The sequence below is a fragment of the Rattus rattus genome, chromosome 2 (genome assembly GCF_011064425.1).
Source record: "Rattus rattus isolate New Zealand chromosome 2, Rrattus_CSIRO_v1, whole genome shotgun sequence".
NCBI lineage: Eukaryota > Metazoa > Chordata > Mammalia > Rodentia > Muridae > Rattus > Rattus rattus.
This window is the reverse complement of record NC_046155.1, coordinates 22,765,598-22,780,792: the sequence shown is the minus strand read 5'-3', so window position 1 is coordinate 22,780,792 and position 15,195 is coordinate 22,765,598. Positions and strand designations below refer to the sequence as shown.

At 40.5% G+C, this 15,195-nt stretch overlaps 1 protein-coding gene across 1 annotated transcript in view; it reads right to left on the bottom strand.

The window, feature by feature from the left end:
• The window catches only part of Trpm3 (transient receptor potential cation channel subfamily M member 3), an 851,352-nt gene that overhangs the window by 280,757 nt on the left and 555,400 nt on the right, over positions 1-15,195 (bottom strand). Inside the window, 1 exon segment of the mRNA XM_032891718.1 lies at positions 1,170-1,249. Within this exon segment, the coding sequence (XP_032747609.1) occupies positions 1,170-1,249 (80 nt within the window).

Below are 15,195 nucleotides of genomic sequence, written 5' to 3'. Positions count from 1 at the left end.
TGCTGGAACACACGCTCAGGCATCCCGTTATAGAAACCCACAGATCACACTGACCCACTCTAGTTAAGTGGCAAGCGAGATCCCAGAATGCAGCCTTATCAGAAAGATGGCGGATGGAGGTTTCCTGTGACACCATCTACTGCTCTTCCCCACCATCCAGCTCATCTACATCAATAACTTCCTGTCCTTCGCCACCCACACCTTTCAGTATTTGGATTATTGTTTGGGGCAGGCCAATTATGAACAAAAGTTCTTTAGATGTTTTTCCACTTGTACCTGCTCCGTGGAAGACGCTAAAGATTCAATGGAAGAGTTTTAACGTGTAAATTTAAATGAGGACTCTCACTTCTATATGAGTCACAGTCCAACCCGTCTCCCTGACTGATGTTTGCTGTCAAATATTCAATTCTAAGAATAAAAATCTATAAGCTTTTCTTTGAAGAAGAAATGGAAACTCAAAATTTGTTCCATCTGTCATCAAAATGTCCTTCATGTGTTATAACAGCCATTATCACAATTATTAGTAATGATAGTTATATGCACAGCCACCATTCTCTTAAACACTAACAATTGAGGATACTCTGATGACAAAAATGATTGGAGTGCTGAAGGTTACAATGTATCCAAGGTTACGTGTCTATCTATAGCTGTAAGATTTGCCTTTGAAGCCATCTTTTAAAATTGCCCATGCGAAAAGGCCTTTCCAGATGACGATGGACAACTTTAGCTTCCTGCTTTATAGATCACTGATTTTCTGGAAGGTAACTATAGTACCACCCCTTACCCCCAAAATGTGCAGAGGAATCTGAAGGTCTAAACCCTAGTTAAGACAGTCTTTCATTTAATACTGTCTTTCTTTTACTTTAGCAGGGCATGAAACAGTCTAACAAAATATTTAGATGAAAAAAATTAAGGATTTGTAACAAAAAACATAGAATACTGTTATATACAGTAATCAGTTATTTCTATGATGGTAGATCTCTTATACAGACACTTCGCTGATGAATATTAATGGTGGCTGAGGCATATTAATCAGTGCAATATATTTGCTTCAAAAATATATTTAATCTGACAGTGGTTCCATTGCAGTATGTGATATAATATTAATTGTACTCTATCCTCATAATTATTACTTTACATTCTTAACACATTAAAGACAACAGTATTACCTATGGGGGTCTTTGGTGCTGGGTATGATGTGAACACATTCTCTTTTATAAAATGCTCTTTCAATCCAGGATTTCTGAGCCTGAAACAAAAAGAGAGAGAGAAGAAAAAAAAGATGAACATAATTGTTAAATCTTGTTGGCTAGTCAGCAACATGATGTAATCACACAATACACTAGTTTATCATAAATGGATTGCCCATTGCAGACCATCTAGCCTGCCAACCTGCTGACTGGGTTAACATTATAACTTCGAGAATAAAAGAAATAGAAAGGCTGGAAAAGTGTTAATAATAGGATTGTAGACATGCTCGTTGTGATTTCTAAAGGACAGAAACACAAAGCTACTCATAGAGAAAATGAAATTAAAGGAACAGAACATGACATTTATAATCTTACATGAAAACAAGATTCAAAAGCCAGAGGAAATACATGTAGCTCAGTATCATGTTTTCATGGTCAATGCTTCCATTAGATTTTCCTTACAAAAGGAACGCAAGATGGCAGAGGGAGTGCGTGACTCAAACTCCTATATCACTAAGGTCCCGGAAATTCAAGTCTGTGACACAGAGGAACAGCGAGCTATTAAAGGAAATGGGAAGGCAAGGAGGACAGATATAAGCAGAGCCCCGATGTTCCCAGGTAACGCTTGGAGAGCGAATGGACACATTTTCCACCTCACATCCTACATATATGCAAAAAATATACCTTCTTAGAAAAGATGTTGTTGAGATCATCCACTCAGAAACCCTGTTGTCAAGATGTGGCCCAAGATGAACAAGGGGTATCCCATCAAACGGAAGGATACCCCAAGTAGTATCTATCCTGAATATATAAACTATGGACTGTAGACCATATTACCCCACCATAACTATGAATGAAGCCCCATACATTTATAGATGAAAAACATCATGTCACGGTACCAAAAGACTGTAGACCCTGGATTCCTTTGTTCAAAAGCATTTGAACTAGTAGAGAAGTCTCCACTAAAACCGCTAAGCTTCTTGGGCAATTCTTTCCCTAACTTATTTAAGATTTACTGGGGCAAACCTTAGCTATTTCATGGTATTATCTCACTGTCACCCCTAAATTTATATTCTTAAAATATTCTGGCCCAAGGTACAACTGAGTTGTTCACTTGACCTGTGTCAGTCACTGGTGGGAACTGTTACTAGCTCCTGCTTGCAGGATGTAATTAGTCCTGATTCCCTGGCCATAAAGTGCTGTCTGAGCCTTTTGCAATCTGGTGTACACTTGTTCCTTTCATGTCATACAATGGAGGTCCATTTTTGCATGTGACATCCATAGCAATAGTTCTTTAATACTAATATAATGAATATTACAAACATGGCCACATGAAGGTGGTTGAGGGCCATCAAGAGACGATTCTGCTACAGGAATGATCACAACTGGGTCACTTAAAATTTGTTTTACCCCCATTGTCTTTATTTAAAGGAGCAACCCACACTGTCTCAAAGGTCTCCAGGTTCAGGTGGACCTCCACACACTCATACACACAGAAGGCATTTATAACTTTGTTGCAGCTAGATGTAAAAAAAAAAATCTATCCTCAAAGGGTTTCCCTCTCCAACCAGCAGGAAAAAACAACTGACTCCCTCTTTGAGTTAGAAATTAGCTCAGCAGCAGAGATAACCAGCCTTTATCTCTGTGGAGAGCCTGTAAATTAAACTATTCATACGTAACCCATGGTGCTGAAACACTGAATACTTTTGTTGATGTTATCTCTTGGCAGAAAGAGGTAAGACGTTCCTCACTGGACATTTGAAACCCACTTTTCCTACACCTTGGGGAACAGCGAAGAAAGAATGTTACTTTTGTATCCCATCCTGGCGAGCCTTCAAAATAATCTTTTGGGGGAAGCATCCGCCTGCTATGGTAAGTGCTGAGTCATCTCCCAGGACCGGGAGTTGAGAAAGCAGCATGTGTGGGATGCAAAGCCTACAGCTGAGAAAGGAGCTTGAGTGGGACTTTGGTAGAGGAGAGCAGTTACGAATTCTTTTATCCTCAGTTTTTCCTGTCTGTATACTAGGTACAATGATAACGCTGGATACATCGGCTTGTTATTTGGGGAGTACCGAATGACTTCAAGAGGAGACCGATCTTGGCTTGCTTGTTTGTTTGTTCTTTTGTTGAGACAGATTCTCACTCTGTATCCTTGGCTTGCCTAGTGATCATTCTGAAATCTGACCCTTAACTTGAAGCAGTCACTATCCCCAGCCTCCCAAGTACCAAGAGCAAGGCATGTACTGTCATAGCAGACTTCTGGGCTAATTCTGATACTATAAATCCATATGGAAGTTCATATGAGGGTTCAAAAAATAATTGCAGCAGTAGCAACCTCTGTTTGGATCATAGAGCCTTGGACTGGTCACTAATGAGATATGAAGAAAAGTTTCTTACTTTCTTTGACTCTCACATATAGCATATAGATCCTAAGCTATGATGGAGGGTTTCCTGAAAAACAGAACAAGTAGTCCATCTCAGCACAAAGTAGGAGCTCAGCCAGGACTCATGATGGACATTTGTTAACGGTCCATCATGTGCTTGGATCCACAAAAGAGCACTGATGGGTTAGGACCACTACTGTCTCTGTTTTATCAATGAAGAAACAGAACCAGGGAGAACCAGCAAGCAAGTTCCAAAGCCACAATTTGCTTTTGAGTAGCCTTGCTCCAGGATTTTTCCTCTTACTCCATGGATACACTGCTTTACCAGAGGAGACAGGCCTGGTTCTAAATGTCCTTTATGTGTGCAGAGCCTTCTGAGATGTCTGGGACTATTTCTGTGTTAGGACCACTCTGGATTCCTGGTGGCATGTGGGAAACCTGTTCAGACTTGTTCCTTCTCCTCCTTTCTCCCCAGACCAGCCCTCACGCATGATAAAGGGGGAACTCTCTACCAACTGTTCTTCCTCTCCCCTTGGGTTAGTGGATGGGATACTTACTATTTTAGAAAGACCCAATGTACAAGGCAGAAGTTAGAGAAGGGGTCAATGTTCTTGATTCTGCTTCAGCAAAGAAATGGAATCATGGCAGAACTTTAAACTTGAGAATATGGGGGGAAGGGTTAAGGGGCATGCCAGAATGAATCAGACTCTTCAAGAACATTGTTATTATTAGTCTCAATTTTGGGGTTCTTGCAAGCTTCAGTGCGATGGTGTATAGAAAAATTATTCCATACAGATCGTCCGATCGTTAGTCTTTCAGTGGAAGGTGATTTGACTTGTGTGGAGTCTAGCAACTTAATTACACTCTCAAAGAAGAAAAGCAGACTTCTTGTGAGTGAATGGATGAGAACATATTTGTGTTCCTTAGTTTTAGCAGATTAATCAATTCCTTTCCAAGGTACAATTGGGAGGAAAAGAGAGGTGAGGTAAAAAGATCTTCCCATCACTCATAATAAACGTCGACACTTTGTATTTATAAGACAAGTCTAATTCATCATAGGAAGAATGCGTGCAGAACAGACCACTTAGGAATTCTCCAAAACATGCATAATTGACTCTGCTCCATTGTACGGTTGGCTTTGTTGTGCTTTTATTTAGGTTATTAGTGTGGACAGATACTCAATTATAAAAATTATTTTTTTTTTGGAAAGGGCATATTTTGACATCCAATCGTGATTTAACTTGCTGCCTAAATGAATTCCCTTTTTCTTTTGTTAAGGGCTTTGAACTATGCTGCATGAAGCTTTAGACTTTGCTCCAACACCCTACTAAGTTAGCACAGAACGATTATTCTCATTGTCAGGAAGCAAGAAATAAATCTGACATGCATTTCCTGCTGACCTTTTAATTCTCTTCTAATGCAAAACTTTGATGGAGAGTTTGCCCTGGTAGCTTTGCTTTTGAATTATTCTACAGAAGTCTCCTGTCCTCTTACAGAAGGTGGGTCCTATTGGCCCTCATTGAATCACTTCTGGACAGTCTTTTCTAGAGGTAGCATGGTCAGGTAGCCATACCGACTTTGTCGGGGGGCTCATTCTTTCTTGTCTTTCTGCACTATCAGCCACGTGTGATACGACATGGGGAAAAGACTTCAAAGGCTAATAATTAAAGGACGTCCTTTTCAAAACAGAAATAAGGGCATCTGCGTTTTGAACAAGGTATAGTGGTTACCATAAGGAATGAAAGCAAGAGTTATTTTCGAGAATTAAACATATAATCAATAAAACATTAAGACGAGAGAAAGCAAAACAAACCCATAAATATTGCCTCACACAAAAGGAACATTAAGTCATTACGTAAACTCTGTTTTACCCAGGCTTTGCTCCTAACCTTAAAGCCCCAGCAACTCCGCTCTGTCTTCCCTTAACCTCCCTACTGCTGCAGTCTCCAGCCTTTCTCCGGGAGGAAAGAGTTGCAATACAAACTTAGCAGCTCAGTAACACAGCCAGGTAATCCCAAGATTAAAAAGAAAGTATATGAACTTTCTGCAGACGAATTGTGAGGAACAGCTCTGAGTTCTGTTCGCCATCCATTAGCGTTTCCAGTTTCAAGAGGCCATCCAGTCTTCATTAGAACAAAATAGGAAAATATATGTTCATTTCCCCCTCTGATTTCTCTCTGCACTCCCTCCATGTGTTCCTTTAGTCTTCCTCTAAATCCCCACATCCAACACGGACAAGTCAAACAAGAGAAAAGTTAGCTGAAATCATTTACCTGCTCTCTGACTCTGGCTGGTAGCAAGGCAGTCCCCCTGCACAGCTTCTGTTGCTTTCATTTTGCTGTGACTGGGGCTGGCCATCCCGTTAATAATGCTCGGATGACCGCCCACTGGAAAAAAAAGTCACTTGCCAGGCTCTTCCCCCAGAGACATTTCAAGTAAGCAATGAACTTGGGCAGATTGGCCCCTTGGAATGTCCTGGTGCTCCAGGATTAGCCTCACTAAGCGTCCCATGAACATTCCCTCACAGTCTTCACACACTGCTTGATTTGAACACCTAATCTGAAGCCAGGAGAAAAACAAATCCCTGGAGAGATCAGGTTTAACTAGCACAAGTCCTAACTGCTCCCTACCCCACCTCCAACTTTTCTTTTTCCACTTTCAGGGAAGAAAAAAAAAGAAAGAAAGAAAGTAAAAAAGAAAAAAAAAAAAAGCTTGCAAGAGTGTGATAAGGTGCTCCGAGTTCTGAAAGTTCAGCTTTGGAAAGAAAATCTCTTTAAAGAAACAGTGTATTAATGCTCCCAGTAGTTCGAACACACAAGAGGCATTGTTCTCCCACTGCACAGAATGGAACGATAGTATTTCTTTAAAGAGAAACTGCTAAAAATCCCTCAGTGTTTCAAAGGAATCCTTTGGTCCCCGAACATGAGCCGAAGCAGAATGCAGCTGGGGTTGGCCAAGGAGCTTCCACAACTAGATGTTAACAAAACTTGTCTGATCACACTTCTCATCCACAGCCTTTCTTTCCCTTGCCCAGACCAAATGCACAAGAGACCTGTACTCCCTGTTTCTGTATTGGAAAGTGAGGAGCTGGGAGCTCAGTGTAGGTAGAGCTCAGACCATGGAAAACGGTGCTGAGTCAGCTTTGTGTCTTCACTCTGAAACTCTTGCTGGTATGTAGTCGTGGAGAGAGAGAGAGAGAGAGAGAGAGAGAGAGAGAGAGAGAGAGAGAGAGAGAGAGAGAGAGAAAGCAAACAGACTCTTAAGCAGTGAATGACTGGGTGATAGTCAACTGGGAGGTGGCGCCCTCCAGCAGTAAATGATCTGAGAAGGTGCCTAGGCTTTGATTTTCATAGTCCTGTTGCTCTGTGTCAGAATGAATGGTATGTGTCGTGTGTACAATAACAATGACAATGACAACCAAGTGACTTACTTATTTCACACTTGTATGGATTAGCTTCTGAACAAGCTAACCATCTTTACTGTCTGTGTGCTTTGTAAGACTGATCCCCAAATTTGCTGGTCCTTCCCTCAACCATAGTTTCCCAGAGAGACAAGAGACAAACATGTACCTACTGACTTTCAATGTTTGAAATGTGGTAAAAAAAGATTTAAGTGAAAAATCGCACCAAGTTTTCTCATGAAACACTAATGGTTCAGTGGGCAAAGCGTTTGAGTCTCCAGAAACTGTCTAAAGCTAGACACCTTGGTGTTTGTTTGGTAAGTCAGCATTTCTATGGCAAAATGTGAAACAGAGGCCAGGACAATCCTCAGACAGTCCTTGGCCAGTTAGTCTGAGATATGTAGCAGCAGACAACAAAGAGACCTTGTCTCAAACAAGGTGGAAAAGAGGGACTGACACCCAGGGCTGTTCTCTGACCATGCAGATGCATAGTGGTGTGTACATGTGTTCTCTGGTCTTTCTCTCTCTCCATCCCCTCACAGATTGTTTTTTGTAAAAGGGACAAATGTTCTTTATCTGTCAAAGAAATTAGCCACAAACTTAATGTACCTAAGAGTAGTCTTAACTATTCTTTCTAATTGAATCATCAGAGATGGTCTCTACAGCATTGTTTAGACTACAGAACTGGACACCAAATCCACTGATATAAGATTAATTAAATTATGGTTTATGCCACTTGAAGATCACAGAAAGGTTTCAGGGAGAAGCATACATTTTCATGTTGCTATGTTAAAAAAAAAAGTAAGCTACAGAAAAAAAGTAGGAAGAAAAAGGCAAATTTTAGATAAAAAGATGATAGACAACAAGGCGAGTTTTCATTTTATTCTGCTTGCTTTTCAGTTTTCCCTTGCTGTCATGGTACACATCTGGGGTCAGAAAAGCACATGTGTGCTTTTCGGCTATGGAGGTCTGTCTTGTGCTCACAGGAGGGCATGAGGACGGTGCTCGGAGGAGCACTATTTAGAAACAATCTCAGGAAGAGTGAAGAGATACTCCAAGGGAGAATCAGGAAAAGAAAGGGGTTTTGTTTTATTTTGTGTTTTTGTTGTTGTTTTAACGTATGGGGTGAAATTTCTGGAGAGACACAAAGAGAGAAACCAACAGTGAGAGAAAGAAAGCAGGAAGTGGAAGGGAAAAAAGAATGGAAGAGGTAAGTGGGTAGACAAATACTTTGAAAGACAGAGATGACAGTGTAACAGTAGTCAACTACGAGACTAAATCAACAGATTTTCAGTAATCTTCCCGATGTAGAAAGACTTAACAATCACCTCTTTCAACACCCTTCATTAGTAGATTTCCTCATCTTATTACAATAAATCATGAGCTCAATTACACAAGTAGAGTCTTTTATCACTTTTCTATGCCTGCATTTTTACTCTTTCTAGTCCCGTTTCATTTGTTTGGTTTTGCTTGTTTTTCTTCTTTTAAAGAGAAGTATTCAATAGAACATGAGGTGTGAGTTGCCTTCCATGAAATTTACACGTGGGATGGAAATATGGCCATAGAGCCCTGGGTCTTTCCTGGGAGTTGAAACAGGAAGTTTCAGGTGAAGTCAGGAGAGCTGGAGCTTTCACAGGAGATGGGGAGGACACTTTGAGTCAGTAGAGTAATTAGCTCCAAAGACTTGCATCTCAGAGTCACTTTACATAGAGATCTCTTCACACCTAGAGCATCATCGGCGAAGCGGCAGCTCCCAGAAGAGCCTATTACCGGGCTGCTTTAGATGAAGTTCCGGAAGACATCTTGAACAATGGAAGACCACATGCGCGGCCATAGCTATGGTTACTCCTCACTTCCGCTTTCATGCCACAGCAGATTCGCCTTACTCTCTACATTTGTCATTAATGAAACATTGCATTTGAGAAGATGACACCAAGAAGGTTTGTTGGCCCACAATTCTTTAAAAAGTAAAATTAGATTTTCTGTCAGTAGAAACTAGATTTGAATGTGTAAAGTTAATATTGCACTGCTATAAGGACCTGCCAAGAGTCTGTTTGATGTTTATATTTGGTAGCAAGGACAAAGGGCATGACATAGATTAGGGGTCAACACACATTTTCAGCAAAGGGCCAGCCAGTATGTACTTAAGGATATTAGAGAACAGTAAGTCCCTGCCTTAATACTCAACTACTTGGCTATCATGAGGTCACAAAGATGATCATGATTTAGAGTATTTTATTTTAATGAAGAGGATAATGGGCTGCAACTGATGTGTATTGATCAACCTTTGGGACAGAAAAAATAGGACTGTGCAATGGGGTGTCAGGAGAGACGGTTGGCTTTGTGGCACCAACACTCACTTGTCTCTGCTCTTCTTTTCTTTCAGCATGACATACAACTTCTCTTCAGTCACCTTTTCCTGTCTTGCTTTTCCCTGTAACAGGTCCAGCCTCAAATATCTCACTGCCCAGAGCCTCTGACCATTTTAGCCAAAGGAACAATGCGTTATTCCATCAAGTTGTCGCCCCCTGTCTTCTTGTGTGACCCCCTACTGGGAAGCAGGTCCCCAAGGGCAGTCATGGCAGTCTGTGACTATTGGACGCAGAGCACTTGGAACTATGGCACTGGGGAGGCACACAGAAACCATTCCCTTTCCTGAAGAATAAAATCCTCCCTTAGAAATGAACACCATCAGGTAGACTTGTACCTCCAAAAAGGAGACTTGAGGGCTAACTTAGGTAGGCATTTATGCTGGGCTTGTAGCAATGTAGTTGTGTGTGTGTGTGTGTGTGTGTGTGTGTGTGTATCCTGATACCTAAAAATATCATCTAGGGATTCATTTATTTCTTATTCAGAAATGAAAATAAATCCATTAGTAATATTTATCCAAGCCCTGTGGTGCGGGCCTGTAATCCCACCTGCTCAGGAGGCTGAGGCAAGAATATCTTAAGTTCAAGGTGTGTCCGAGCAGCAGTGTAAGTTCAAAGATAAAGTCTTGATGACTAAAGGGGACCATCTCCAAATGAAAAGTGAAAAGAGTGCTGTCGGCAGCAGAGCTCACCGATCGAGTCCTTGTCTAGAGTACATGGAACATTAGACTCAATCCCCAGGACCACATAAAACAAAAGCCATGTGGAGTTGAAAATCATGATGCTATCAGAAAAGTGACTGCCATTTAGGAAACACTGACAGCTCCTCTTCTTCGCCCAGGAAACCTTAAAACTCCTTGTTTTCATTTTAATTCATGAAAATAAGTGTGAGTTGCCATTGACTATTAACAGTGCCAGAAGACATGGCAAGGCCAGTGCTCCTGGGTCACACTGTCACCAGCATGTCCCTTCACAGCAATTGATCACGCCATCCCTATTCCTGTATGTAGTGTCTGTGCCCAATCAAGATCAGCTCAGTATTGGAAGGCTTCAGGATCTGAGTCTAGAAGTATTTTAACCAAATCTCTTAACTTCTTTGCAAGCCTTAACACTCTTTCTGCCCAGGTCAAACAAAATATTGATAGTGCCCCTGATCTGCCAAGAGGTTCCACACTTACCAGCCATTGGGCATGTCGTTATTTCCCTCAGAAGGTTGGATTATTCCTTTGGTACCGAGTCAATGCCTCTGTATTCTTAAGGCTGCCTAAAACACTTTGTTCTTTGAGAGGCTTGGTTAGCCAATGCAAGCGAGAACAACCATGACCTTGTTCTACACCCATACTGTGCTCCCACTCCAATCAGCAGCAGGCTCATGTACTATTCTAGTGACTTATTTCTGGTTCAGTAGATACTCTCATCCACTTGCTTGTCTCTTCTCTTTATGCACTTCTGGACCTACTACGGCTCAGATAAAGCTTGGACCTCTCCAAGAAGAATTATTTTCTTCCCCATTCTAGTTTCTCTTTGTTTCTGGAGGACTGTAACACCCTCATTTCTAGAATTAACTTTGGAAAATAATGTGTCTATGGACTGGAATTATTTTAAATAGAACTTATTTCATAGCACCTAAATTAAGTCAGTAAGTCACATATTCCAGTTATAAATGAAACTCATCTTTTATCAACAGGTCATGTTGTGAAAATCAATTTTAAATGTGCTCAGAATTTGAATGTAGAACGGCCATTCTACATAGTCTTCTTGGAAATAATTTTTCAATATATTTATATTGGAAATTTTATATATATTGGAAATTACATTGGAAATTTTTTCATTGTGAAGCAATCAATCATTACTTAGCCATAAAACATTATATTTTCACAGCACCCTACTACACAGAGAATATTTTTGAACATAGCAATTCATGCCACCTTTGAAGTAAGGTTATAAAAGAGACATTACAATAGTTTCTTCTATAAAGGAAAACTGGGGTTTACACAGGTTAAGCATCATGCCAACGTTATACACCAGTGATGGCCTCATTCTTCTGTTGCTACTGAGGTCTGTGTTCTTTATTCTCTCACTGATTGTAGTGATGCTAAATGATGTTTTTTGTTTTGGTGTGGTGGAATAATGGCATTGGAATCACTCTGGGTTTGTTAAAACATACATTTATTTCATTATGCCCAGAAGACTCTGATGAAAGAGTTGAAATGAAGGTGTTGGTCTCTACTTCAAAATTATCACATAACTATCAAGGATTAACCACAGGCTTCAATAGAGTACCCATTTCCACACTTAAACATGTAAATGCTCACACAAGCACACTTTTAGGAATGCACTGCTTTGGTTGACCCAAAACATGACAACACTGCTCCCTGTGAAACTGGTTCACATACTAAAAGGTAACAGACTGTAAACTTTATCCCCAAGAAAGAGAAAATGAAAGATGAGGTTATGATCAAAAAGTCTTATGAGACTGGAGCTTGGCATCTGCCTCTAGGGCCAGGAACTTTAAAATGATGGATCACTGTTTGGAACTACTGTGATGGTTCACTGTGGTTAATGTCAGCACACACCTGTGATGGGGGAGGTGCTCTGCATTCAGAGAAGCTGGGCCTTGTCATTAAAAGCAGAGACAGAGTAGTGCAGAGCCATCTTTTAAGCGCTCAGTTCTTTATCGTAGCTCATCTTTCCCATTCTGATTCTGCTAGGAGTTGCCCCCTCCCTGTTCCCCTGATTCCCTGCCATTGTACTGAGTCATAAAATTAGAGCATTTTACATTAGGTAGAAATGGGGATAGAATTTATGTAACAAGCTATATCCGGTTCAGAGGCTGATTTTAATTTTGTTTAGCTCTTTTCTCCTGGAGGGAGGAAGATGCTGAGAACAGCAAAGAATGGATCATGGCAGTCCATCTTTGGAGACTTAGCAAGACCAACTCCCAGGGAACTCTGTTTCTGTCTGTCTGTCTGCCCTTCCATCTGTCTGTCTGTCTGTCCATCTCATCCAAGTTTTATCTTATCACAGTAAAATAAATTACCTTCTGGATCCACTTTTGACGTGAAAGTTTTTTATTTACAAAATAGAGTGTAATTTGGCCATAGGATTTTATTTCTGAAAACTCGATTTTCTGTGGCCATTTAAAGTCCTAAGGCAGTCTGGCACGACTGACCAGGAGTCTTGAGATAGGAATCTTGGCCATGACTTGTTTATAACCGGGTGCCTGACCTTGGAGAAGAGTGGTATGCTCCTCGAGACCTTCAAGGTCAGTTGCAGATCTTAAGGCTGAGGATTCTGGGACACAGTGACCCATGGATTTGTTTTTAGTACCTCATTATGTGTACGAAGACTATAGAGAGGTTCTTTTGAAAAGCAGAGATTTTCAAAATCTTTACACATTCATGGAATTGTTATTCTTTTCATAACTAAGCAATGAAAACATTGCAGAGTGCAAGGTTTTGGGTCTATTCAGTACAAAGTACATAAGAAGATTTGAATTAATAAATAATCCCCAAAAGAATTCTCAGCAGGCTCCACGCATTCTGAAAAATGTCCCCGGCTGAGCTACTCAACACATATGGAAGACTGTAATTCTGTTTCAGTGAGAATCCAAATGTTACTAAGACACTGTTATGATTAAATGATAACTTGGCATTCTGTATTCTGCCTTCGAGAGAGTTTCTAAGACTGGAACATGGTGTTCCCTTCCCCTCTTTCCTTACCAGACGACAAAGCAAAACCCAACATGACTGTTCTAACCATAATATGCAGAACCTTTCCAAGATTTATAGTTTTTCCTCTTGAAAGTCTATTAATTATGAATAATTGAACCAGAGGGTAACAGCAACCCCACTTGTATCATTGGAAGCAACATACAAGCATATAGGCCTGACAAGGTCTATGTAGTGTTCCTATCATGCTTGGGGAGATGGAAAACATGCTCCTATGCAGACCATGGCTTACAATGTTTAAAGTATATAAGTAGGGGAGAGTCTGGGTGTAGACTATGAAATTTGAGAGGAGCCCATGAGAGGGAAAAGAGGAACTGAAGAAGGGGAGGGAGAGGAAAGCACAGGAAAGCAGAAAGGAGGCTGTGAGGGAGTGTGGGAGAGGAAGGGAGGGGAAGAGAGCTTGGGAGGGAGAGAGAAAAGGAACTTCCTAAAACCAAATTATGTTTGAAAATGCAACAATGAAACCTATTCATATATATATATTTACATATATATTATATAAATTAAAAAATTTAAAGAGGAAACTATGAACAGAGGCTCAGCTGAGCAGGTCTAATTGCATATTTAATACATGTATTAAAGCCAGTGCTACCTGGAACGTGGCTTTGAGTTGGTGCCTACAGAATTTGAAAATGGTTCATTGGTGCTGGACTCACTTTGTCTTTTAAAATCGTATTGTTTGATTCATTCATTTATGTGTATGGATGTCTTGCCTGCATGCATATAGAAGCCCTGTGTATGCCTGACACTCACAGAGGTCAGAAGAGGGTATTAGATTTCCTGGAGTTACAGATAGTTGTGAATCAGCATGTAACCGGTTTGCTAGAAACCAAACCCAGGTCCTCTATCAGAATAGTAACGAGGCTCTCAACTGTGGAGTCATCTCTCCAGCTCCAGCTCACTTAATTCTCATTCTCTCTCTCTCTCTCTCTCTCTCTCTCTCTCTCTCTCTCTCTCTCTCTCTCTCTCTCTCTCCTCTCTGTCTCCTCTCCCTCCTCTCTCCTCTCTCTCTGTCTGTCTCTGTCTCTGTCTCTGTCTCTCTGTCTCTGTCTCTGTCTCTGTCTCTGTCTCTCTCTCTCTCTCTCTCTCTCTCTCTCTCTCTCTCTCTCTCTCCTTCCCTCATTGACCATCAATTGTGTAAAGCTTTTTATATTTAAATTTCTGAGGCATAAAACTTTAAAAGTGTTTGTATCCATCGTTTTAAATTCATTGTGTTCTGATCAATGATTCAATTACTCTGTGATGAAAGATAATTTAAAACTTTCTCAATATTGTCATTTATACCTACTAGGAGAGGAATAATCAGTTTTCTCCAATGGAGTGACACAGGGGATATCAACTCTAGGACAGGCCTCATCTTCAGAAGTAATTGACCAGCATATATTGGACTCCATGGGCTTTTGTATGCTTTTATTTGGTTACAGTTCCATGTTTTGCTGTTTTTTTTTTCTTGGAGGTATGTGGTTCTATTTTGTTTTCTTGTTGCATTAAGGCTTTGTTGTGTTTTTTTTTTTTGTTTGGTGTGAACTTAGAGTTTGGTGTGTAGGGAGGGGCAGAAGATTTGGAAGGTCTTGAGGGAGGGAAAGAATGTCATGCAAACATTTAAATTTAACATGAAGAATTCATGAATATGAATAATGTCTGGACTAGGATAAAAAAAGCTTCCTCAGTTCATTGTAAACCAATAGTTTTATAGAACACTGTAACATGATCTTGGACTTGGCTTTGGGCAATGCTAAATTGCTATGAATGTTTCAAAATGTTTATTCTCAACCTTTGTGCTCTGATCATTCACATGTGGCTTAAGGGATGGCATCTGACCATGGAGCAGTAGACATGAATCTGTGGGCAGTGGCCGGTCTCACTGCACCCACATCAGCAGTATCGGGGACCTTGTTAGAGATGTGGTGCTTACGCTCCTCAGGCCTACTAAATAGCACTGAGCTAATGGAATTCTCAGATGACCACTTCTCATTAAAGTTGGAAAAAATGTGTTCTGGAGGAAAACCAGGTAAAGTAAAGACCCATTTAATACCAGCAGTACTAATGAACAGTTTCATTGTTCTTGAAATAGGCCATTCAGTGATCTAATTATTGTCACAAGTTTACTACCTTGAACAA